We start from the raw sequence: 27,751 nt of genomic DNA, 5'->3' as shown, positions 1-27,751 counted from the left end.
GGTTGGGTTATGAACATACGGTCACTGTGGGGACGACGTAATCGATGCACTTATTGATGAAGCCAGTGACTGTGTTAGAACGAGAGAGTGATGAAGAGAAAGAGCCAGAAAGAGAGCCTGATAGAACAAGAAAGAGAGCCTGATCGAGAGAACAAGAGAGAGAGCAAGAGAGAGAGCCAGAGAGAGCAAGAGAGAGAGCCAGAGAGAACAAGAGAGAGAGCCAGAGAGAACAAGAGAGAGAGCCAGAGAGAGCCAGAGAGAACAAGAGAGAACAAGAGAGAGCCAGATAGAACAAGAGAGAAAGACAGTTGGGAGAGATAGAAAGGAAGAGAAAAAGAGAACAGACAGAAAGAAAATAGACCTAGCTCTGTGTACATTAGTGAGGAATAGTGGCACAGAACTGTACTGAGGAGCAGTGAAGACCGAGAGGAGTTGGTCCACAGATATACACTGAGTAAATAAAATATTAACACCTGCTCTTTCCATGACATAGACTGACCAGGTGAAAGCTATGATCCCTTATTGATGTCACTTGTGTAGATGATTTTTAAGCCTGGAGCCAATTGAGACATTGTGTATGTGTGTCCTTCAGAGGATGACTGCCTTTGAACGGGGACTGGTAGTAGGTGCCAGGCGCACCGGTTTATGACAAGAATTACAACGCTCCCGGGTAAGACAGGGAGAGTGAGGAGATGGAAAGCCTATAGGTCTAGACCCCGGGTAACACCTGCTCTGGCCTGAACTCCCACCACCTCTGAACCCCAGTCACCCGCCCCCCAAAGGTCACTCAGCCCTAACCACCAAGTCAAACAGTGACTGACATGGAGGGATCAGACACAGAGACTTACTAATGCACGCACACTCCATTCTGTAGACTGTGTGTGTGTCTGACACGGAGTTGAGATCAGGTTTCTTCTCAACATTTCCAGCTGGGATGATGAACCTGACATCCCAACAGACCACGGATCTCACACACACACACACACACACACACACACACACACACACACACACACACACACACACACAGGTATAGAGTGCAGACGGCATTGTGAAGCGGTCTCGTTGCTGGTAGTATTAGATGTGTAGTCCTCCACTGAACTGGAGCAGCACAGAGGACTGATGACATGTCTGAGAGGAAGGGAAGAGAGGAGGATACAAGTGTGAGGAGTGTTCCCTCTCTTCCTTTCCATCTCTCTCTCTGGGTGGGTTTCACCATCTCTTCGTCTGCCAGGTGCGTTGTCGCCAGGGAGACAAGATGACTGTGGCTCTGTCGCTGAAGAACAGTCGTTCTTCTGATGTCACTTACATAGAAATACACAACAGAGAGACTACACAATAGGGAGTCTCTTTCACACACACACCCTCTCTTTCACATTTAATATTGAGAGACACATTCAACGACAACAAGGTCAATTCCGGATTCATTCTTTAATTTCCTCTGATCAGACGTGTGTCAGAAGTGATTGTGACACGGTTGGGATGAAAACAAAACAAGTAGATGCATTACTAAACACACTGGAACACACGCAACGCTCAGACACAATGGTGTGTGTGCAGGACAGTGCACAGGGATAGAGGGATACAGTAGGGTGAAGCCTGGTGGATAGAAGTCATGTGATCATGTAGGTTTATATAGTGGATAGAGGGATACAGCAGGGTGGATAGAAGTCATGTGATCATGTAGGTTTATATAGTGGATAGAGGGATACAACAGGGTGGATAGAAGTCATGTGGTGGATAAAAGTCATGTGATCATGTAGGTTTATATAGTGGATAGAGGGATACAGCAGGGTGGATAGAAGTCATGTGGTGGATAGAAGTCATGTGATCATGTAGGTTTATATAGTGGATAGAGGGATACAACAGGGTGGATAGAAGTCATGTGATCATGTAGGTTTATGATAGAGGGTGTGGTGATGGGGTGGACTAGTGGCTTTGTAAGAGGGGTGAGCTGGTTGGGTGGTGATGGGGTGGACTAGTGGCTTTGTAAGAGGGGTGAGCTGGTTGGGTGGTGATGGGGCGGACTAGTGGCTTTGTAAGAGGGGTGAGCTGGTTGGGTGGTGATGGGGCGGACTAGTGGCTTTGTAAGAGGGGTGTGCTGGTTGGGTGGTGGTGCGTGTTGGTAATGATAGTGGTTCAGTCCGTGAGGATATCTTCAGCTCTGGGCCTGCATTGGTTCTGGTGGACTCCGCCTAGGCTTAAACTCTCCGTCTCTGCATGTATTCATGCATCTCCAACATGGCGGACAGTTGCACTTCTCCTACTGCTGCTGCGTGATGGAGCTACTGCGTGGTACTCTTTAGGAAGTGCTACCGTTGTCCTCCTCCCTCTTGGTAGTAGAGATAGACATGCAGTGGAGTGGGGTGGGGGAGAAGGGGTGTAGGTACTGTAGGTGGGATCTTACGAAGGAGTAACGGGTTTAGGGGTCAGTGGGGGTGGGGGGGAGAAGGGTGTTGGGCTAAGGGGTGTCCATCTCTCTCAGGGTTGTCTGGTTGTCTTGTGTTCCTGGTTCTGGTCAGGTTGCGGTTCTGTTTCTACCTCGAGTCGGGGTTGCGATCTCTGGTGCTTCCTCTCCTCTCCACTCATTTGCAGTCGATAAAGGGTTGATAAACCGTAATGCCACACCACCTCACTCTTAGCCCCCAGTCCTCAACTTGTTCTGGAACAACAGGATAAAAAAAGAGAGAATGTGAGAGAGGGGAGGAGGGAGGTAGAGAGAGAAGGAGGGGATTTCATATTAGTGATAACTCTTGCCACAAATCCCCAACACATCACCCTCCCGGTCAATCCCCAACACCCCCCCCTCCCGGTCAATCCCCAACACATCACCCTCCCGGTCAATCCCCAACACCCCCCCCCCCCCTGGTCAATCCCCAACACATCACCCTCCCGGTCAATCCCCAACACATCACCCTCCCGGTCAATCCCCAACACATCACCCTCCCGGTCAATCCCCAACACATCACCCTCCCTGTCAATCCCCAACACATCACCCTCCCGGTCAATCCCCAACACATCACCCTCCCGGTCAATCCCCAACACATCACCCTCCCGGTCAATCCCCAACACATCACCCTCCCGGTCAATCCCCAACACATCACCCTCCCGGTCAATCCCCAACACATCACCCTCCCGGTCAATCCCAACACATCACCCTCCCTGTCAATCCCCAACACATCACCCTCCCGGTCAATCCCCAACACATCACCCTCCCTGTCAATCCCCATTTGATACAGGCTATAGCACTTGCTGCCTCACAGGAGAAGTGTGGTGAGAACAATTAGAGGAGATGGGGAGTGGAGAGGAAAACTATGTGGGGGAAGGGAACACAGAAAAGTGGCCCCAAAAATGTTTTACTTAAGAGGGAGAACAAAGGAGAAAAAGCCAAAGCGATTGAATACAGATAGGGGGGGAGAGAGAGAGGGAGGGAGGGGGGGGGCAGTAGATTGATTTGTGTTCTAGATTAGATTCATCCATGTTGGTGCCTCCCTATAGCTGTCGGATCAATTCATTCTACACACTAGACTACACTCTATACTACCATGATACCAGTCATGACAGATGAACAACATTTACTCTGTCCAACCTAACAGACAACACACTCTATACTACCATGACACCAGTCATTACAGATGAACAACATTTACTCTGTCCAACCTAACAGACAACACACTCTATACTACCATGACACCAGTCATTACAGATGAACAACATTTACTCTGTCCAACCTAACAGACACATTTCTGAAGGCTGGGACCTTATCTAATGCTGTGAAGTGACAGAACGGAGGTAGCCGAACTGAATAGATATGGTCAGAGAGCAACTGGTTTACAGCAGGATCACGTCAAACATAGAACAAGCTGTTTTAAACCCTGTTTCAACTCTGTGCAAAGACCGTCAACAAGGAACATTCATTTCAGATTTTTACATCCCAAAAAAGCTATAGCAGCTAGTAAGACCTCTGAGATCCAAGATGACTGGGGGAGGCAACCAGGCAAGAAGTGGTCATGCGGTGAGAATATGCAATGAAGAGAGAGAGCGAGAGAGATCGGCCCCCGTGATAAACCTTCTATTCATGGGCCTCTCAAAAGACTCTTCTTCCTCTTCATCGGTCCTTCCAGTCGCTCTATTCCCCCTCTTTCTATATAATAACCCCAGTCAGTCGCTATCTGGACCCCTTTAGCATTGTGTGGATTATAAAGTGACAGGGAGTGTGTGTGTGTGTGTGTGTGTGTGTGTGTATTATAAAGTGACAGGGAGTGTGTGTGTGTGTGTGTGTGTGTGTGGATTATAAAGTGACAGGGAGTGTGTGTGTGTGTGTGTATTATAAAGTGACAGGGAGTGTGTGTGTGTGTGTGTGCGCGCGCGTGCGCTTGCAAGAGAGGCCATCAAGGTCTAAATATTATCGCGGGCTGATGATAAGGAATACTGGTAATTATCAGTCACAAAGGCCTGTCTGATGACAACCCTGTAGTCTTTCCCCTCTCTTGGCCCAGTCAATACTAAGACAGATGATGTCATATTATTATTATTATTATGATGTGTTCAATGGTGATGGAGTGGACAATCCTATCAGGGGTAATTCATTACGGGCTTGTTTAGTGGGCCGTTTGAACCTTGAAGGAGGTTGGGGTTTTGTATGGAGTGTGAAGTGTCTTTTATAGCAACTGAGGCTGTTTCTCAATTCATCATCTTTCGTCGATTAGCCTACTCCCTCTCCTTGCCTCCTTCCCAAAACACGTTGGAGAAGGTCAAAGGGGAGGGACATTGGACTTTCTCCTTCAAGAAGATTGAGAAGGATGCAATGAATCACAGAAAGATGAATTGAGACACTGATAAGAGTAGGAGCGCAGGTTGAGAGGCAGAGATTTGACCCCATCTAGGTCTTATCTGGTGCTTGATACATCCTTTGACCCCTCCACATAGCTTCCTGCTCAGTTACTGTGTAGCTACTGTACCGCATCTGCAAAAAAAATAACAATAATAAAAATAATAAACCATTACGACCCCACTTTCATCACCTCTTCTCCTATTCTTATAACTAGGTTATATTGTCCCTCATCTCCTATTCTTTTAACTAGGTTATATTGTCCCTCATCTCCTATTCTTTTAACTAGGTTATATTGTCCCTCTGCAGTGGGCTGTATCACCTCGTCTCCTATTCTTATAACTAGGTTATATTGTCCCTCATCTCCTATTCTTTTAACTAGGTTATATTGTCCCTCATCTCCTATTCTTTTAACTAGGTTATATTGTCCCTCTGCAGTGGGCTGTATCCCCTCTTCTCCTATTCTTTTAACTAGGTTATATTGTCCCTCTGCAGTGGGCTGTATCCCCTCTTCTCCTATTCTTTTAACTAGGTTATATTGTCCCTCTGCAGTGGGCTGTATCCCCTCTTCTCCTATTCTTTTAACTAGGTTATATTGTCCCTCTGCAGTGGGCTGTATCACCTCGTCTCCTATTCTTTTAACTAGGTTATATTGTCCCTCTGCAGTGGGCTGTATCCCCTCTTCTCCTATTCTTTTAACTAGGTTATATTGTCCCTCTGCAGTGGGCTGTATCACCTCGTCTCCTATTCTTTTAACTAGGTTATATTGTCCCTCTGCAGTGGGCTGTATCACCTCTTCTCCTATTCTTTTAACTAGGTTATATTGTCCCTCTGCAGTGGGCTGTATCCCCTCTTCTCCTATTCTTTTAACTAGGTTATATTGTCCCTCTGCAGTGGGCTGTATCACCTCTTCTCCTATTCTTTTAACTAGGTTATATTGTCTCTCTGCAGTGGGCTGTATCCCCTCTTCTCCTATTCTTTTAACTAGGTTATATTGTCCCTCTGCAGTGGGCTGTATCACCTCTTCTCCTATTCTTTTAACTAGGTTATATTGTCCCTCTGCAGTGGGCTGTATCTCCTATTCTTTTAACTAGGTTATATTGTCCCTCATCTCCTATTCTTTTAACTAGGTTATATTGTCTCTCTGCAGTGGGCTGTATCCCCTTGTCTCCTATTCTTTTAACTAGGTTATATTGTCCCTCTGCAGTGGGCTGTATCACCTCCTATTCTTTTAACTAGGTTATATTGTCCCTCTGCAGTGGGCTGTATCACCTCCTATTCTTTTAACTAGGTTATATTGTCCCTCTGCAGTGGGCTGTATCCCCTTGTCTCCTATTCTTTTAACTAGGTTATATTGTCCCTCTGCAGTGGGCTGTATCACCTCCTATTCTTTTAACTAGGTTATATTGTCCCTCTGCAGTGGGCTGTATCACCTCCTATTCTTTTAACTAGGTTATATTGTCTCTATGCAGTGGGCTGTATCTCCTATTCTTTTAACTAGGTTATATTGTCCCTCTGCAGTGGGCTGTATCCCCTCTTCTCCTATTCTTTTAACTAGGTTATATTGTCTCTCTGCAGTGGGCTGTATCCCCTCTTCTCCTATTCTTTTAACTAGGTTATATTGTCCCTCTGCAGTGGCCTGTATCACCTCGTCTCCTATTCTTTTAACTAGGCTATATTGTCCCTCTGTAGTGGGCTGTATCACCTCGTCTCCTATTCTTATAACTAGGTTATATTGTCCCTCTGCAGTGGGCTGTATCCCCTCTTCTCCTATTGTTTTAACTAGGTTATATTGTCCCTCTGCAGTGGGCTGTATCCCCTCGTCTCCTATTCTTTTAACTAGGTTATATTGTCCCTCTGCAGTGGGCTGTATCCCCTCGTCTCCTATTCTTTTAACTAGGTTATATTGTCCCTCTGCAGTGGGCTGTATCCCCTCTTCTCCTATTCTTTTAACTAGGTTATATTGTCCCTCTGCAGTGGGCTGTATCACCTCTTCTCCTATTCTTATAACTAGGTTATATTGTCCCTCTGCAGTGGGCTGTATCCCCTCTTCTCCTATTCTTTTAACTAGGTTATATTGTCCCTCTGCAGTGGGCTGTATCCCCTCTTCTCCTATTCTTTTAACTAGGTTATATTGTCCCTCTGCAGTGGGCTGTATCACCTCGTCTCCTATTCTTTTAACTAGGTTATATTGTCCCTCTGCAGTGGGCTGTATCCCCTCTTCTCCTATTCTTTTAACTAGGTTATATTGTCCCTCTGCAGTGGGCTGTATCACCTCGTCTCCTATTCTTTTAACTAGGTTATATTGTCCCTCTGCAGTGGGCTGTATCACCTCTTCTCCTATTCTTTTAACTAGGTTATATTGTCCCTCTGCAGTGGGCTGTATCCCCTCTTCTCCTATTCTTTTAACTAGGTTATATTGTCCCTCTGCAGTGGGCTGTATCACCTCTTCTCCTATTCTTTTAACTAGGTTATATTGTCTCTCTGCAGTGGGCTGTATCCCCTCTTCTCCTATTCTTTTAACTAGGTTATATTGTCCCTCTGCAGTGGGCTGTATCACCTCTTCTCCTATTCTTTTAACTAGGTTATATTGTCCCTCTGCAGTGGGCTGTATCCCCTCTTCTCCTATTCTTTTAACTAGGTTATATTGTCCCTCTGCAGTGGGCTGTATCACCTCGTCTCCTATTCTTTTAACTAGGTTATATTGTCCCTCTGCAGTGGGCTGTATCCCCTCTTCTCCTATTCTTTTAACTAGGTTATATTGTCCCTCTGCAGTGGGCTGTATCACCTCGTCTCCTATTCTTTTAACTAGGTTATATTGTCCCTCTGCAGTGGGCTGTATCACCTCGTCTCCTATTCTTTTAACTAGGTTATATTGTCCCTCTGCAGTGGGCTGTATCACCTCTTCTCCTATTCTTTTAACTAGGTTATATTGTCCCTCTGCAGTGGGCTGTATCCCCTCTTCTCCTATTCTTTTAACTAGGTTATATTGTCCCTCTGCAGTGGGCTGTATCCCCTCGTCTCCTATTCTTTTAACTAGGTTATATTGTCCCTCTGCAGTGGGCTGTATCCCCTCTTCTCCTATTCTTTTAACTAGGTTATATTGTCCCTCTGCAGTGGGCTGTATCACCTCTTCTCCTATTCTTTTAACTAGGTTATATTGTCCCTCTGCAGTGGGCTGTATCACCTCTTCTCCTATTCTTTTAACTAGGTTATATTGTCTCTCTGCAGTGGGCTGTATCTCCTATTCTTTTAACTAGGTTATATTGTCCCTCATCTCCTATTCTTTTAACTAGGTTATATTGTCCCTCTGCAGTGGGCTGTATCCCCTTGTCTCCTATTCTTTTAACTAGGTTATATTGTCCCTCTGCAGTGGGCTGTATCTCCTATTCTTTTAACTAGGTTATATTGTCCCTCTGCAGTGGGCTGTATCACCTCTTCTCCTATTCTTTTAACTAGGTTATATTGTCTCTCTGCAGTGGGCTGTATCTCCTATTCTTTTAACTAGGTTATATTGTCCCTCATCTCCTATTCTTTTAACTAGGTTATATTGTCCCTCTGCAGTGGGCTGTATCCCCTTGTCTCCTATTCTTTTAACTAGGTTATATTGTCCCTCTGCAGTGGGCTGTATCTCCTATTCTTTTAACTAGGTTATATTGTCCCTCTGCAGTGGGCTGTATCTCCTATTCTTTTAACTAGGTTATATTGTCCCTCTGCAGTGGGCTGTATCACCTCCTATTCTTTTAACTAGGTTATATTGTCCCTCTGCAGTGGGCTGTATCTCCTATTCTTATAACTAGGTTATATTGTCCCTCTGCAGTGGGCTGTATCACCTCTTCTCCTATTCTTTTAACTAGGTTATATTGTCCCTCTGCAGTGGGCTGTATCACCTCTTCTCCTATTCTTTTAACTAGGTTATATTGTCCCTCTGCAGTGGGCTGTATCCCCTCTTCTCCTATTCTTTTAACTAGGTTATATTGTCCCTCTGCAGTGGGCTGTATCCCCTCTTCTCCTATTCTTTTAACTAGGTTATATTGTCCCTCTGCAGTGGGCTGTATCCCCTCGTCTCCTATTCTTTTAACTAGGTTATATTGTCCCTCTGCAGTGGGCTGTATCCCCTCGTCTCCTATTCTTTTAACTAGGTTATATTGTCCCTCTGCAGTGGGCTGTATCCCCTCGTCTCCTATTCTTTTAACTAGGTTATATTGTCTCTCTGCAGTGGGCTGTATCTCCTATTCTTTTAACTAGGTTATATTGTCCCTCATCTCCTATTCTTTTAACTAGGTTATATTGTCCCTCATCTCCTATTCTTATAACTAGGATATATTGTCCCTCATCTCCTATTCTTTTAACTAGGTTATATTGTCCCTCTGCAGTGGGCTGTATCACCTCTTCTCCTATTCTTTTAACTAGGTTATATTGTCCCTCTGCAGTGGGCTGTATCACCTCGTCTCCTATTCTTTTAACTAGGTTATATTGTCCCTCTGCAGTGGGCTGTATCCCCTCTTCTCCTATTCTTTTAACTAGGTTATATTGTCCCTCTGCAGTGGGCTGTATCAGGGCTCTGTTTCATGTCTCACCTGATGATTGTAACAGCTTTCTTACACAGATAACCCTCTACTACGAGTGTATTTTGATTGCGGGAAGCTGATCAACTCTGTGGCTTCCCATAATATTCCAGGCTGATTTCCACATTTACAAGATCAGAGGAGTGAATGTGTGCGGCAGGGAACACACAGCCTTGTGGGATTCCAAAGAGGCTACAGGTAGGTAGCACTCGTACAAATGAATAATACATAGTGTTATTTACATGATGTATAGCTTAGTACCTAGCCGCCCCCCGCGGGCCTAGATGTATTACTAATACCCCAGGGAGAGCGGAGGAACACACTTCTCTAGAAACTGTCAAATTGTAAAAGAAAAAATCTAATAGAAAACCTATCTGAATATAAATTGGGTTTTGTCTGACTCTACCACTGTATATTGAAAAGTGCCAGAGGAAAGTGTGTGTGTGTGTTTACGTCTATCCTTGTGTGTTTTGTGTGTGTGTGCCATTAATATCAACGTTGAGACAATACCATTACCATATGCGTTTCTTAGAGGGCCTAAAACACGTCCACTTTCCAATGACTTGAGAGAAATAAAGAAGAACGAGAGGACAATGGTATCAGAACGGCACCGTCTGACCTGGTCGTCTGGCCTGGACCTTATTAAATTAAACACACACTTAAGCAGTGAAAGAAAGCAGCCAGCGTCAGCAGGTATTATGGAAATAGAGCTTTCCTCTGAACCTACAGTTTAGAGTGAGTTTTAGCAAGCGAGAAACACTATGGTCTCAAACGCAGGGGCAACCAAGAGTCTTTATTAGTGTGTGTGTGTATGTATGTGTATGTGTGTATGTGTGTGTGTGTGTATGCGTGTGTGTGTATGCGTGTATGCGTGTGTGTGTGGTGTGTGTGAGTATGTGTGTGTGTGTGTGTGTGTGTGTGTGTGTGTGTGTGTGTGTGTGTGACCAGTCGAGCTATGCGAGTGTGTGTTTATTGACAGTGCTTTAAGATGCACATTTTTCAATGAGAGGGATGCAGAGAGAAAGACGTGTCTGTTTGGTCGGCAACAACCATGAAGTCATGTAGGAAGGAAATTAACTGTACTAGTGGTACTACACACAGTGACCTAAGTACATCTGGGGTTTGATGAAGCTACATGACAACTACTGGGAGAGACAGATCCTGGAACAGTACAACTGACTTTCTAATGTTTGTAGCGGTTGCCCATAGCTACTCTACTGGGAGAGACAGATCCTGGAACAGTACAACTTACTTTCTAATGTCTGTAGCGGTTGCCCATAGCTACTCTACTGGGAGAGACAGATCCTGGAACAGTACAACTGACTTTCTAATGTCTGTAGCGGTTGCCCATAGCTACTCTACTGGGAGAGACAGATCCTGGAACAGTACAACTTACTTTCTAATGTCTGTAGCGGTTGCCCATAGCTACACTACTGGGAGAGACAGATCCTGGAACAGTACAACTTACTTTCTAATGTCTGTAGCAGTTGCCCAAAGGGGGGCAAGATCATTATTTCCATTCTTTTCAGACAACAAAATCATGCAGCAATATGGGAATAAACAGAGGCTTTCATTAGACGTAGAACTCATTCATGCTTTCCTTTTCAGACAGTAGAGATTTGTAAACAAAACAACATGTCTTATAAATTACAGTAGATGGGGATAGACACCAACAAGTTATTCATACGTATCCCAAGGTACACACACACCCACACCCTCCCACCACGTGGGCCCACCTGTTTAGCTTGGTTGACACACTGCAGGTAGCGGGAGGCGATGGTGGAGCAGAGCAGCGTCTTCCCACTGTGTTCCTGGTAGCACTTCAGGATCTGACCCTGCAGATCAGCACACACTGGACTCACCTCAAACCGCCTGGAGGAGACAGACTTTAGTATTTACAATCAATATCATACACTACACACATTACACATTCAAATCAATCACATCAGCCCACACATACACACCTACAAAACAACTACTAACATTCCCCATTTACTGACAGCAGGAGAGAGAAGAGAGCGAGAGACACACAAAAACATGAAATTGTCCTGCCCATTCGGCCCACTCCCCATCCCACAGCAGTGGTTCATCTGGGATCAGTCAGACTGTAGAAGAGATGGGGCCAAAGGTTGATCCAGCCAATGGAAGCAACCGTCAGCGCAACAGTGACGGGCATGCCAATCCATTCATTAGAGGCTCCCCACGTCAATGGAAGGGCCAGAGGACGTGTGAATATTGGCGAGCCGTGCCATCCTGTCACCAGGAGAAAGGTTCTATACCCGTCCCTCTGGAAACAGGAGATCTATGCAGGGTTTATTTTCTATGGCTAATTGTGTTCTCTTTTCTCCTCAGAAAACACACTGGCCAAACAATGTCTAATACGGACACACCCAGAGAATAAACAGGAGGACAAAAAGGATAAAGAAAAAGAAAATCCACAACAACAACAAAAAGTACCGAGATAGGAAACCCTTCATCATAGTGATGAAGATGATGACTCTCGTGGGTTTATTGACAACACACCTGAGAACTGAGTATCAGTATTGATTGATAGAGCCTGCATGACTATAGGTTTCTGATTGCATTGACACACCCTCTCCTATAGCTAGCTGTCCCCTTGGTCGTGCTAAGTGGACATTTATTGACTGATTGATTATTGTACTGCAATGTTAAAGGGAAATGGCACACAGGCATTTTCACTGCACCTTTTACACCTGTAAACTGTGTACTTCACAAATAAACATGTATTTGAGGAACACAGCACCCAAATGGCTAGTCCTTACTTCTGACACCAAATAGCCATTCACACCGCGGAAACAGCTGCTGACACCGCGGCAACAACTACTGACACCACGGCAACAACTACTGACACCGCGGAAACAACTACTGACACCGCGGAAACAGCTACTGACACCGCGGCAACAACTACTGACACCGCGGCAACAGCTACTGACACCGCGGAAACAGCTACTGACACCGCGGAAACAACTACCGACACTGAGGTGTCAGTGTATCAAACATCACAAGTGCGCTAATGCTAACCAAAACGGTCTGCATAGTTCAGTACTGTTGAGCCACCAAATTGTTCCACTTTCATGCTAGTTGTACATCGCAATGCTTATCTTAAGCTAAAGACTAGCTTCAGTCCACAAATGGTCTTTCATCACCACTGCAATGCCATATGGGTCCCAAAGCGTTAGAGCCTTTTCGCTAATCTCAGCAGCAATGACTATCAACTGCACCAATGATCTCATGCTAACAGCTAGCAGGATCTGTCTCTTGACAGTTAGCACACCCCATAAACCACCCATACATAAAAGATACACCTGCACATGTTAGGGCCATTATGCTAATGTTGGCATCATCATCCTTTAGCAGTTAGCACACAAAAGTGCTGATTTCGCCTGTCAGCACCTTTCTGATCCTTGGAGGGGCATTAGGGGCACAGCTGAGCCCCTCCAGTTCCAATCAGGTGTTGGATTTACTGCCTGTAGTGAGAATTCACCCTCCTGTTGGGATTGAAAGGACACAACGGCCACATGGTTCATTACTTAGGATGCGATGCAGGAGGGCTGGTTGCATGGGACCTCTGAGTATGGCCGCCAACACATGGCCACGGTATTATGGCCAAAGGGATGTCACCAGCCGCCACTGCATTTAACAGCAAGTAGGCGAGTAAGGCACCTATTGATACGAGGCAGCAAAGTACTGGATGATCAGAAATATATTCTTGCCGTTGTTAACTTTCCATTTAATGGATATTTCTGATGGTACTGTAGGCTGTCACTATTCTTCACATTTGAGCAGTGATCGAACATAACGCGCCATCTCATATACATAGAAGCTCTTCAAGCACTGAGAGAATCCACTCATTGCCTTCGGTGTGACATGCCCATTTCTCCAAGTCTCTGCGGTGAAGGATGACAGTGTGTCTCACATACACAGACAGCAGAATTCTCCTCCTGCAGCTCCTATACCGTAGCATTCATTCCACTGCCTTTGGGCACCTTCAGGGACCAGGCAGCCACACACAACCGCTAATTATTTTCTTAAGCGTTTGCGTTAATGCCAGGTGCAGCCTGCTGATACAACACAAGTGTTTGTTTCTCTTAGAAACCATTACAGATGACAGAGAGAGAGAGGGTGGGGGGGGGGGGGTAGAACACCTAGAGAGGAAGAGGGTAAGAGAGAGCGAGAGAAAGAGGGTAAGAGAGCGAGGAAAAGGGTAAGAGAGAGAGAGGAAATGAGAGATAAACCAGTTCTCATTCCTTCCTTCTCTTTCCCTACTCCATAGAGAGACCTGAGCCAGTGTTTAGTTAATCAGGACAATAACACTGTCACACACACACACTCTGGCTCACGCAGGGTCATTCATCATCCATCATTAAGATGAATATTAACTCATTCTCACAGCCACGGGTAGAGGAGAGTGAAGAGAAAGAGAATTTCTGCCTTCTCAATATTACATTAGGCTCTCCCTCATCAGTTACTATCACCTGTAATACAGTCGGCCTGTGTGCTGCATAGCCACAGCACAGCAACTATTCCCAATACAACCTCAGAGAAAGGTTTTGTAGTTTTGTTAGTGGAGTAGTCAAGGGCAAGGCACTGTAGCACCACATAGTGAATACCATTCCCAGGGAACTGTCTGTGATATATTTACATGTAGTCAGAAACAGCAGTGATTCATCCTGTTCCCATGAAACCTGAACACTGGGGCATCCGTAAACATCCCCCTTCTCCCCCCTCTATTGGTTTCTCGACCCCACAGGAATCAAAAGCACAAAAACGTTTCAATGCGGTGACCTTTGAGGAGGAAACAGTTGTTTGTGGTCTAAGATCAGACTTGTAGCTAATATGTTCTGACGTAATGGGTCAGAAAGCTGAGGGGGACCATGGTTCATATTTGTTTTTACAATGCTCTTTGTTCAGGGTTGGGAAGAGACCGAATGGCTCCTCTGAACTGTCAGACATATAGATTTGTCTGATCTCTGCCTCTCTCCTTCTCGGTTTCTCTCCCTCACGGTTTCTCTCTCCCTTTCCGTTTTTCTCTCTTTGTCTCGCAGTTCCTATCCTTCTTCCTCCCTCTCATTCCCCTTCTCTAACACAGACAACCAGAAGATTCATTCGCAGGTCAAATCCATCTGCTGTCAATCAAGAATCCCCTCTCACTGCATGGCCTTCCCCCTCCGAGGAGCCTGGGATATTGAATAAAACTTCAGAGGGGGAGAGATTGAAACAAATGGAGACGTGTAGCTGAGCGGGGCGAGAGAGGGAGGTGTGTGTACTGTACCTACGGAGTGGGGGGACAATACATCTCTCTGCTTATATAGGAGGCCATCAGTAAAGGTCTCCATGCCAACATAGCTCTATTGATATGAGATACGTTTCCCCTCCATCCTCCTCTCCCTCCCTCTCTCCCCCCCTTGATCCATAGATAGAGCAGGAGAGAGGGGACGCTTAGGGTTTGTTTCATATAGCTACACTATGGTTTATACACCACAGCCACATAAATCAAGCTGGAGAGGGGAGACATATGACAGACCGCAGGGAGCCGCATTGAGATGAGATGCTTTATCAGAGACGCGGAGAAAGAACGAGAGAGAAATGGGCAAGAGAGAGAGAGAGAGGCTGAAGAATATGAAAATGTAAAAAGCGAAAGCACACAGGAGAGGGTGGCCGGAGAGGAGGGGACAGGCAGAGAGATGCACTAAATAAAGCCAGTAGAAGAAAGATGTAGCATGGGGAAGACGGTGAAGGAGAGGAGGGGACAGGGCAGAGAGATGCACTAAATAAAGCCAGCAGAAGAAAGATGTAGCATGGGGAAGACGGTGAAGGAGAGGAGGGGACAGGGCAGAGAGATGCACTAAATAAAGCCAGTAGAAGAAAGATGTAGCATGGGGAAGAGGGTGAAGGAGGGGGGAGATAAAAGGATAATGAAGCACGTAGGTTTGAGGGATGAACAGAAAGGCGAATGAAAGAGAGAAAGAAAAGAGACGACAAAAAAGTGGAAGAGGGCAAGAGATTCTATACTAAGCGACTAGTTGGTTAGCTATGCTGTGTTACTTCTAGAAACAGACTAACTAGATCCGTCCCTCTATAGGGCGTAGAAACAGAAACAGTCAGCTCATAGAAAACCATCCTTTCCTCTCTCCTTCCCCGACACCAGTCGGCTCATTGAAAAGGCATAGCTATTCCACTGTACTATGAGTACGGTAGTCTCTCTAGCCAGACAAAAACTATCTTGACCAAATTGTGTCTTCTCTAAATATGCATAGACAGCAGTTATAGCAAATCATTGCTTAATTTAGTCAAGAAAATAAAACCCAGAGGCATACTGATATCTGAGTGACTTTCACTGTACAGTATTGTGTCACACATATGTTACACGTAAGGGTGCAATATTTCTCCATCCATTTCTCCAAAACCATATGTTGACCATAAACTGACACCCACAGTAGGATCTATCTTCCCTATGTCCATGAGTATGGATTACAGGGCCCAGATTGAGTTCTCAAAAGGTACAAGGTCCATTTATCATCATTTACAAGCACTTGGGCTATAATAAGGTTAGGAGGTGAAGCTGGGGCCTCTTAAAAAGCCTTCATGTTCTCTCTGGTTAAGACCCGGCTCTGTGACAGTCAGGCAAATAAATACAAATGATCCATTTAGAGAGAAAAATGACACACTTAACTCTCATCGCTTTTTAAAGAAGACCTGACTGACCCCCCATGGTGATATCCATCAGGGAGAGGGGGGGAAGAGAGAGATACAAAAAGTAGAGATTGAGAAAGAGTGAGACAAAGAAAGGAGAGAAAAAGATAAATAAATTAGCACCAGAGAGAAATAAATAAGAGAGTGAGATAATGAGAAGGAACAGAAGATAGGAGGGCTGCACCCCCCCACTGACACTGGTCCCGGGGGACATCTCCTGAGGGCTGGGCCCCCCCACTGACACTGGTCCCGGGGGACATCTCCTGAGGGCTGGGCCCCCCCACTGACACTGGTCCCGGGGGACATCTCCTGAGGGCTGGGCCCCCCACTGACACTGGTCCCGGGGGACATCTCCTGAGGGCTGGGCCCCCACTGACACTGGTCCCGGGGGACATCTCCTGAGGGCTGCGCCCCCCAATGACACTGGTCCCGGGGGACATCTCCTGAGGGCTGCGCCCCCCACTGACACTGGTCCCGGGGGACATCTCCTGAGGGCTGCGCCCCCCACTGACACTGGTCCCGGGGGACATCTCCTGAGGGCTGCGCCCCCCACTGACACTGGTCCCGGGGGACATCTCCTGAGGGCTGGGCCCCCCCACTGACACTGGTCCCGGGGGACATCTCCTGAGGGCTGGGCCCCCCCACTGACTCTGTTCCCGGGGGACATCTCCTGAGGGCTGGGCCCCCCCACTGACACTGGTCCCGGGGGACATCTCCTGAGGGCTGGGCCCCCCCACTGACACTGGTCCCGGGGGACATCTCCTGAGGGATGGGCCCCCCACTGACACTGGTCCCGGGGGACATCTCCTGAGGGCTGGGCCCCCACTGACACTGGTCCCGGGGGACATCTCCTGAGGGCTGCGCCCCCCACTGACACTGGTCCCGGGGGACATCTCCTGAGGGCTGCGCCCCCCACTGACACTGGTCCCGGGGGACATCTCCTGAGGGCTGCGCCCCCCACTGACATGGGTCCCGGGGGACATCTCCTGAGGGCTGGGCCCCCCCACTGACACTGGTCCCGGCGGGTATCTCCTGAGGGCTGGGCCCCCCACTGACATGGGTCCCGGGGGACATCTCCTGAGGGCTGGGCCCCCCCACTGACACTGGTCCCGGGGGACATCTCCTGAGGGCTGGGCCCCCCCACTGACACTCAACCCGGCAGGCATCTCCTGAGGGCTGGGCCGCCCCACTGACACTGGTCCCGGGGGACATCTCCTGAGGGCTGGGCCCCCCCACTGACACTGGTCCCTGCGGGCATCTCCTGAGGGCTGGGCCCCCCACTGACACTGGTCCCGGGGGACATCTCCTGAGGGCTGGGCCCCCCCACTGACACTCAACCCGGCAGGCATCTCCTGAGGGCTGGGCCGCCCCACTGACACTGGTCCCGGGGGACATCTCCTGAGGGCTGGGCCCCCCCACTGACACTCAACCCGGCAGGCATCTCCTGAGGGCTGGGCCCCCCCACTGATACTCAACCCGGCAGGCATCTCCTGAGGGCTGGGCCCCCCCACTGACACACAACCCGGCAGGCATCTCCTGAGGGCTGGGCCGCCCCACTGACACTGGTCCCGGGGGACATCTCCTGAGGGCTGGGCCCCCCCACTGACACTGGTCCCGGCGGGCATCTCCTGAGGGCTGGGCCCCCCACTGACACTGGTCCCGGGGGACATCTCCTGAGGGCTGGGCCCCCCACTGACACTGGTCCCGGGGGACATCTCCTGAGGGCTGGGCCCCCCCACTGACACTCAACCCGGCGGGCATCTCCTGAGGGCTGGGCCCCCCCACTGACACTCAACCCGGCGGGCATCTCCTGAGAGCTGGGCCCCCCCACTGATACTCAACCCGGCAGGCATCTCCTGAAGGCTGGGGCCCCCACTGACACTCAACCCGGCAGGCATCTCCTGAGGGCTGGGCCCCCCCACTGACACTCAACCCGGCAGGCATCTCCTGAGGGCTGGGCCCCCCCACTGACACTCAACCCGGCAGGCATCTCCTGAGGGCTGGGCCGCCCCACTGACACTGGTCCCGGGGGACATCTCCTGAGGGCTGGGCCCCCCCACTGACACTGGTCCCTGCGGGCATCTCCTGAGGGCTGGGCCCCCCACTGACACTGGTCCCGGGGGACATCTCCTGAGGGCTGGGCCCCCCCACTGACACTCAACCCGGCGGGCATCTCCTGAGGGCTGGGCCCCCCCACTGACACTCAACCCGGCGGGCATCTCCTGAGAGCTGGGCCCCCCCACTGATACTCAACCCGGCAGGCATCTCCTGAAGGCTGGGGCCCCCACTGACACTCAACCCGGCAGGCATCTCCTGAGGGCTGGGCCCCCCCACTGACACTCAACCCGGCAGGCATCTCCTGAGGGCTGGGCCCCCCCACTGACACTCAACCCGGCAGGCATCTCCTGAGGGCTGGGCCGCCCCACTGACACTGGTCCCGGGGGACATCTCCTGAGGGCTGGGCCCCCCCACTGACACTGGTCCCTGCGGGCATCTCCTGAGGGCTGGGCCCCCCACTGACACTGGTCCCGGGGGACATCTCCTGAGGGCTGGGCCCCCCACTGACACTGGTCCCGGGGGACATCTCCTGAGGGCTGGCCCCCCCCACTGACACTCAACCCGGCGGGCATCTCCTGAGGGCTGGGCCCCCCCACTGACACTCAACCCGGCGGGCATCTCCTGAGAGCTGGGCCCCCCCACTGATAGTCAACCCGGCAGGCATCTCCTGAAGGCTGGGGCCCCCACTGACACTCAACCCGGCAGGCATCTCCTGAGGGCTGGGCCCCCCCACTGATACTCAACCCGGCAGGCATCTCCTGAGGGCTGGGCCCCCCCACTGATACTCAACCCGGCAGGCATCTCCTGAAGGCTGGGCCCCCCCACTGGCACTCAACCCGGCAGGCATCTCCTGAGAGCTGGGCCCCCCTACTGACAATCTCCTGAGAGCTCTTGGAATGGAGTTTTGCTCGGTTTTCACCATTCACTATCACTTCCATACTATGGCTCTACCTTAGTCATCCCTTGCCAACACACACTAACTAATGTTCGGTATGACAATCAACACGACAGAGAAGGTTGCATTGTAGTTTAGTTCTCTCGACTCCTCAGACCACTCATAGCACAGGAAAGAGCTTCATGTCATGTGAATTTCATTCACTTCACGCACAGAACATTAACTGTCAAAAAATAGAGTTTACAATTGTTCCTACTCTCTCGCTGTTCAGGGGATGGGTTGTTGAGGGAAAACTACAAAAAGGTTTTGGGAAAACTGAAACTTAGTCAAGATGTCCAGCCCTGTCCAAACCAGTGAAGATTAAACTGTACAGAACATCAGCAACAAAACAGAACTCTTAACCATGGCATCGAAGAACAACTTAAAGTAGAACTATTGTATTCCTAAGAGAATTTACTGTTAAAGTAGAACTGCTAAAATTCCTAAGAGACATTACTGTTAAAGTAGAACTATTGTATTCCTAAGAGACATTACTGTTAAAGTAGAACTATTGTATTCCTAAGAGACATTACTGTTAAAGTAGAACTATTGTATTCCTAAGAGACATTACTGTTAAAGTAGAACTATTGTATTCCTATGAGGCATTACTGTTAAAGTAGAACTATTGTATTCCTAAGAGAATTTACTGTTAAAGCATCATTTGTAGTCCACACAGGAATCTACAGATTTTATGATGTACCACAGTCTGCCCAACAGTCCTTTTACAATGTGTTCTCGTCAGTTATTCAGTCACTAAAAGGTGTGCGAGATCAGAGAGCAGAGAGGGAGGCTTTACAGCCAATACTTAGGCTTTTAAATGTGTTTATATGAGAGTGTGTGTGTGTCCGAGCAAGGACCATTTTACAGCCAGTACATAAAGGCTTTTAAGTGTGTGTGTGTGTGTGTGTGTGTGTGTGTGTGTGTGTGGGGGGGGGTTTAAGCTAAGGTTATTGACTGATGTCTGACTGCATTGACCACCATCTTGTACTGGGGGTCCAAGTTGCCTAGTTACGGACCTACGGTCTCCTGTAATGGCAGCGGGTTGATGTGCACTCGTCAGGCAGGTCAAGTCTTACCTCAGCGAGACCGCACACACGCTTACACACACACACACCCCTCTGTGCCTCACAGATAACAGAGCCTTTAAATACAGACAGGTTAGCTTTCTCTCCACATCCCACATTTGTATTGTTAGGGGTGGCTAGAAGAATATTCAATAGACTCTCAGGTTTGTTCTGTTCCCATTTCCTCATTTAATGACTATCAAAATGCAGAGTTGTGTTAGGCTTTAATCACCCAGGCCAAAACTCTGCTCTAGGACTGTCTGGCTGTTGAATATGTATGTGGTGATAGAGGGATGAGTGTTTCTCTTTCTCCAGCAGGGATGGGAGGAGTAGACAGAGGTGAAAATCGACCTGTTGACCTGTCTGCAAGGAGCTGAACATTATAAACAGAACACATAGCTTTAAATAAAAACCCGTTTTACACACACCTGTCATTCAGTTGTAACCTGCACAGTGCAACATTGTGCCCAGACACCAAGAGCCAGTGTGTTGGTAAAGGTTTCACGTACTGGACCAGACCGTATGACAGTCCATCTGGACTGGACCGTATGACAGTCCATCTGGACAGGACCGTATGACAGTCCATCTGGACAGGACCGTATGACAGTCCATCTGGACAGGACCGTATGACAGTCCATCTGGACAGGACCGTATGACAGTCCATCTGGACAGGACCGTATGACAGTCCATCTGGACAGGACCGTATGACAGTCCATCTGGACAGGACCGTATGACAGTCCATCTGGACTGGACCGTATGACAGTCCATCTGGACTGGACCGTATGACAGTCCATCTGGACAGGACCGTATGACAGTCCATCTGGACAGGACCGTATGACAGTCCATCTGGACAGGACCGTATGATAGTCCATATAGACTGTGTTGGATAAGTGGTTAGAAGGACGGCATACAGAGCAGTTAGGAGAAGACACAGTCCTCTAGGGTATTGATAACTACAGGTAGAAAAGACACAGTCCTCTAGGGTATTGATAACTACAGGTAGAGAAGACACAGTCCTCTGGGGTATTGATAACTACAGGTAGAGAAGACACAGTCCTCTAGGGTATTGATAACTACAGGTAGAGAATACACAGTCCTCTAGGGTATTGATAACTACAGGTAGATGAGACACAGTCATCTAGGGTATTGATAACTACAGGTAGAGAAGACACAGTCCTCTAGGGTATTGATAACTACAGGTAGAGAATACACAGTCCTCTAGGGTATTGATAACTACAGGTAGATGAGACACAGTCCTCTAGGGTATTGATAACTACAGGTAGAGAAGACACAGTCCTCTAGGGTATTGATAACTACAGGTAGATGAGACACAGTCCTCTAGGGTATTGATAACTACAGGTAGATGAGACACAGTCCTCTAGGGTATTGATAACTACAGGTAGATGGCCTTAAATGGCCATGTACTCTTATAATCTCCACCCAGCACAACCAGAAGAGGACTGGCCACCCATCAGAGCCTGGTTCCTCTCTAGGTTTCTTCCTAGGGAGTTTTTCCTAGCCACCGTGCTTCTACATCAGCATTGCTTGCAGTTTGGGGTCTTAGGCAGGGTTTCTGTATAGGACCTGGTGACATCTTCTGTAAAAAATTATGTGTTTACCACAGGCAAGGGCTATTAACATAAATTGTGATGATGTGTGTCAGGACCTCAGGGCAGATTCATAGAAGCTGGGGAGAGGATGATGAAAACTGAGAAAGTATTATTGGGAGCCAGGTGTGTGTGTGTGCAAAATGAGTTCACTCTTAGGTAGCGGCGTTCCGGTTGGGAGAGCTCCATCATGCTCTGCCAGGAATACCGCTGGATCTGCAGGAAACAGCTGCACTACCCATACACACTGCAAACACACACCTCTCTATAGGCATCATGTGTGCATGAACCACACAAACAAAAAAAATGTACCCCTGCAGTGTCACTAGACTTACTACTACTAAAAGCCTACTACTACTAGCCTACCATTACTACTTCTTCTACTAGTACTACTTATTCTACTAACCTACTAGTACTACTACTGGCAATACTTTATCTACTAGCCGACGATTACTACTTCAATTAGCCAGCTATTACTACTTCTTCTACTAGCCTACTATTACTACTTCTTCTACTAGTCTACAATAACTACTTCTACCAGCACTACCTCTTCTACTAGCCTACTATAACTACTTCTACTAGCCTACTATAACTACTTCTACTAGCACTACTTCTTCTACTAGCCTACTACTACTAATCAAATCAAATCAAATTTATTTATATAGCCCTTCGTACATCAGCTGATATCTCAAAGTGCTGTACAGAAACCCAGCCTAAAACCCCAAACAGCAAGCAATGCAGGTGGAGAAGCACAGTGGCTAGGAAAAACTCCCTAGAAAGGCCAATACCTAGGAAGAAACCTAGAGAGGAACCAGGCTATGTGGGGTGGCCAGTCCTCTTCTGGCTGTGCCGGGTGGAGATTATAACAGAACATGGTCAAGATGTTCAATGTTCATAAATGACCAGCATGGTCGAATAATAATAAGGCAGAACAGTTGAAACTAGAGCAGCAGCACAGTCAGGTGGAAGTTGAAACTGGAGCAGCAGCATGGCCATACTACTACTTCTACTAGCACTACTACTACTACTAGCCTACTACTACTACTACTACTACTACTACTACTACTAGCCTACTATAACTACTTCTACTAGCACTACTTCTACTAGCCTACTACTACTACTACTACTACTTCTACTAGCCTACTACTAGCCTACTATAACTACTTCTACTAGCACTACTACTTCTACTAGCATACTACTACTACTACTAGCCTGCTATTACTACTTCTTCTACTAGCCTACTACTACTACTACTAGCCTACTATAACTACTTCTACTAGTCTACTACTACTTATTCTACTAGCCTACTACTACTACTACTTCTTCGACTAGCCTACTATAATGACTTCTACTAGCACTACTTCTTCGACTAGCCTACTATAATGACTTCTACTAGCACTACTTCTTCTACTAGCCTACAACTACTACTAGCCTACTATAACTACTTCTACTAGCACTACTACTACTACTACTACTACTAGCCTACTATAACTACTTCTACTAGCACTACTACTACTACTACTACTACTACTACTACTACTACTACTAGCCTACTATAACTACTTCTACTAGCACTACTTCTACTAGCCTACTACTACTACTACTTCTACTAGCCTACAATAACTACTTCTACTAGCCTACTACTACTACTAGCCTACTATAACTACTTCTACTAGCACTACTACTTCTACTAGCACTACTACTTCTACTAGCATACTACTACTACTACTAGCCTGCTATTACTACTTCTTCTACTAGCCTACTACTACTACTTATTCGACTAGCCTACTATAACGACTTCTACTAGCACTACTTCTTCTACTAGCCTACTACTACAACTTCTACTAGCCTACTATAACTACTTCTACTAGCACTACTACTACTACTACTAGCCTACTACTACTACTACTAGCCTACTATAACTACTTCTACTAGCACTACTTCTACTAGCCTACTACTACTACTTCTACTAGCCTACAATAACTACTTCTACTAGCCTACTACTACTACTTCTACTAGCCTACAATAACTACTTCTACTAGCCTACTACTACTACTACTAGCCTACTATACCTACTTCTACTAGCACTACTACTTCTACTAGCATACTACTACTACTACTAGCCTGCTATTACTACTTCTTCTACTAGCCTACTACTACTACTACTAGCCTACTATAACTACTTCTACTAGCACTACTACTACTACTACTAGCCTACTACTACTACTACTAGCCTACTACTACTACTAATACTACTACTTCTACTAGCCTACAATAACTACTTCTACTAGCACTACTTCTTCTACTAGCCTAATGTTTCTACTAGTACCAGTCTACTCCTACTACTGTTTCTACTCCTACTCTTTCTACTCCTCCCCAGCAGGGTTAAAATACCCCAAAAGTGACATCCAAGCCTTCAGGCACTATTGTCAATTAATTTGATACCAATAGAGGCCAAAGGCTTTCATGCAGGAGGCAACAGTGCTAGGCTATCAGTAGAGTATCTATAGGGAAATACATTACTACAGTATTAGCAGGATATCAAGCTACTGTTGACCAGAGCCTCAAATGTTATCAAACATTCTATTAATAAAGTCTGTGGGACCAGCGGGGAAATTAAGATGTTGGGCAGAAAGACATTTTTAACTTCATAAGCCCGATTATCATATCAAACCCATGTTAATTCAATCAATTATGTATATTCCTACTCTTTCCCATTTATCTCCAGGGCAGTTTCAACTTTCAGGAAATCAAAAGGCTCCGAGATTAAACATCTTGCCTTATTATTCCACTGAACGCCAGATACCATCTTATCTCCCTCGTTCATGCACTCTCTCTGTCGAATCGCAATAACGTCCATAGGGACAACTCATAGAGACCTCTGTACGCTGCGTTGCACAATACTAAACAAGGTCTTTTCACACTAATACAGATCATGTACGCACACACACACACGTGCACGATGGCACCAAACACACCCAATGAAACGTGATTAGTGTCTACTAGCAGTAACCCTGTCCTCCCTCTCCCTGTCCTCTTGTAACACCAGACCCTCCCGCCATTTCATTAAACCACACACACACACTCACATCCTCCCTCCCCAGCCGCTCTAATCCAATCACAGCCCTGGTAATGCACCTCCCGTAATCCAATCAACCAATCAGGGCGCTTGCCACTGAGACTCCACCATCACGTGACCTCGCTAGACATGTGTTAGCAGTTAGCGCGTTGTGTCGCTCTAATGATATTCCAGCAATGCATTTCCTTAATGCGATTTGGGAAGCCTTAACCCCAGCTCTACCCTAAACTAACCCCAGCGGATGGCTAATCAGTTTCTAGCATTTTGCAGGGAGACAATGATCCTGGCGTTAGCGCCGGCTAATGACAGGCTAACACGATTAGCGCCCCCTTCCCAGACAGAGCCATGGACTCTGGGCCCTGTTCGCCCCACCTCCTGTGGACTCCTCATCCACTTTGTTACATTACTATGGAGCCTAATGGTCCCTTATTAGGAGTTATGGAACAGCGATGGACTGGAAATGAGATGTTCTTTAGTTACATGTCCGTGATGGTTAATAGGGTCTCTGTGAATCTCACGGACAACCTAACATACAGGAGGGAAAATTCCTGACAGCATTGATGAACAAAGTTGCCTGCCACATACCAAGGCATGTTTGTTGAAATATTTTAAAAGATTAGATGCTAGCAAAAAGCATAAGCTGACGCACACCCAAAATATGTTGTAGAGGTGCTGACTAACAAACGATAAAAAGACAGTCGCACACTAATTATACTCGCAAACATTTAATGGGTATAGCAACCAATGTTTCAGCACACAGCGCCTGCCTCAGGGTGCTGTAAGCACCTCTGTTGTTGGAATGACTGTAAACTGGTTATAGTCTGATAAATCAGGTAAAATACCAATGATTGGTTCACAGGGACAACACATACTATGTAACAGACACACGCGCACACACAGACACACACCATGGCCACCACTGCAGCCATGACACAGTGTGTACACCAGAGACGGCTCCATTTGACCTGTAGCTATCAGTGAGTCGCATCGTCAACATGAGCTAATAGGGTAGGCTAATCTGGAGCTGATTGAAAGACATGGGTTAGTTAGCATGTGGCTAACGGCAATACTCTCAGTGGACTGACGGGTTTTTTAATGGTCACTAACAACACTGAAGGGTCGTGTACGCAACAAACAGAGAAAAAAACAACCTGGACTTATCCAATTGGAACGGCTCATTGTAATTTTCTGATGCAAAATGTTCCGTCACAGTATGCTCTAATGAACAGGACCCTAATATCGAAACTGGACACAAGGATGACCAACATCTTCTGGACACATCACAAATACAATTCTTAGAATTCTGTGGTGTTCTTTGGACCCCTTTGGAAGTTGGTTACATGTGCTTGCAGTGTGGCCTACTTTTAAACTGACAGAGTAACCTTGGAGACCTTTGGAAGTTGGTTACATGTGCTTGCAGTGTGGCCTACTTTTAAACTGACAGAGTAACCTTGGAGACCTTTGGAAGTTGGTTACATGTGCTTGCAGTGTGGCCTACTTTTAAACTGACAGAGTAACCTTGGAGACCTTGGAAGAAAAGTGGTACACTGTTAAAACCTTAACAGCCAACATCAGGTATTGAGCTCTTCATTGCCAACATTGGCCTTGAGGAGGAAGCATTTGAGATGAAAGCCTGTTCATTCTGCAGTGAATGGAGAGGGGGGGGGGGGGGGGGGGGGGGTCTATATTCATTTATCCAGGAACACCTGATACACTTCTGGTAATTAAACACAATGACGTGATTTTAACTTACTTGAACTTTGCGTTGATTCCGTCGGCAGCCTTGTGGTAGTTCTCTGTGGTCATCTTGTAGAACTGAGCACTCTGGAGGGAGGGAGAGGGGGAGAGATAGATATAAAGAGAGAGATGGGAAGAGAGAGAATGAGAGAAAGACAAATACATGCCAAGTTAGAATCAGGGCCTCTTACATAAACCAGTTTATTCCCAGCGTCCCTGGGCCTTTCAGGTGGCCTTTATTTGCCAAAAGGAAACCCTCCAACGGAGACAGGCCTTTTCCCCTCACACACACACACCAAACGGCACCCTATTCCACATATAGTGCCCCCGATACGCCCTGGTACAATTTAGCGCACTATATAGGAAATAGGGTGGTATTTGTGACACACATCTGATAGGCATGTACCCTCCACTACTACAATAGCCCATTAAAACTTGATGGATGGGGATATTGAGGGAGCAACACCATTAAGTAGTTGTGCAGGGGATTATTGTTATAATCTGAGGGAGTGAGTGGTGTGATCGTTCAGGTTGACGTGTGTGTTCGATAGTGTGTCTGTACAGTACCAGTCAAAAGTCTGGACACATCTACTCATTTGAGAGTTCCTTTATTTTTACTATTTTCTACATTGTAAAAAGTGTTAAACAAATCAAAATATTTTTTCTTTGTGAGACGCAGAGTAGGTGAATGGATGATCTCTGCATGTGGGGTTCCCACCGTGAAGCATGGAGATGGTGTGATGGTGCTTTGCTGGTGACACTGGCAGTAATTTATTTAGAATTTAAGGCACACTTAACCAGCATGGCTGCAGCATTCTGCAGCAATACATCATCACATCTGGTTTGCGCTTAGTGGGACGATCATTTATTTTTCAACAGGACAATGACACAACACACCTCCAGGCTGTGTAAGGGCTATTTTCCCAAGATGGAGAGTGATGGACTGCTGCATCAGATCACCCAACCTCATCCCAATTGAGATGGTTTGGGATGAGTTGGACCGCAGAGTGAAGGAAAAGCAGCCAACAAGTGCTCAGCATATGTGGGAAGTCCTTCAAAACTGTTAGAAAAACATTCCAGGTGAAGCTGGTGGAGAAAATACCAAGAGTGCGTAAAGCTGTCATCAAGGCAAAGGTGGGCTACTTTGAAGAATCTAAAA

At 47.1% G+C, this 27,751-nt stretch overlaps 1 protein-coding gene across 2 annotated transcripts; it reads right to left on the bottom strand.

Moving 5' to 3' along the window:
• Positions 1 to 1,412: 1,412 nt before the first annotated feature.
• On the bottom strand, positions 1,413 to 26,733 carry LOC116373666 (MICOS complex subunit MIC19-like). Of its 2 annotated transcripts, XM_031822076.1 has the most exons (4): positions 26,609 to 26,733; positions 11,136 to 11,271; positions 10,868 to 10,920; positions 1,413 to 2,662 (listed from the first exon to the last, which is right to left on the bottom strand). In XM_031822076.1, exons 1-4 carry the CDS (start codon positions 26,659 to 26,661, stop codon positions 2,653 to 2,655), a joined length of 252 nt encoding a protein of 83 aa, XP_031677936.1. In that variant the 5' UTR covers positions 26,662 to 26,733; the 3' UTR covers positions 1,413 to 2,652. The 2 variants fall into 2 exon arrangements, 1 of the variants encoding a protein (XP_031677936.1); XR_004209595.1 differs by lacking the exon at positions 10,868 to 10,920 and having other exon boundaries at positions 26,609 to 26,732.
• Between the last annotated feature and the right edge of the window lie 1,018 nt (positions 26,734 to 27,751).

The sequence above is a fragment of the Oncorhynchus kisutch genome, unplaced genomic scaffold, assembly GCF_002021735.2.
Source record: "Oncorhynchus kisutch isolate 150728-3 unplaced genomic scaffold, Okis_V2 scaffold4062, whole genome shotgun sequence".
Lineage (NCBI taxonomy): Eukaryota > Metazoa > Chordata > Actinopteri > Salmoniformes > Salmonidae > Oncorhynchus > Oncorhynchus kisutch.
This window is presented reverse-complemented; position numbering and strand designations above follow the sequence as displayed.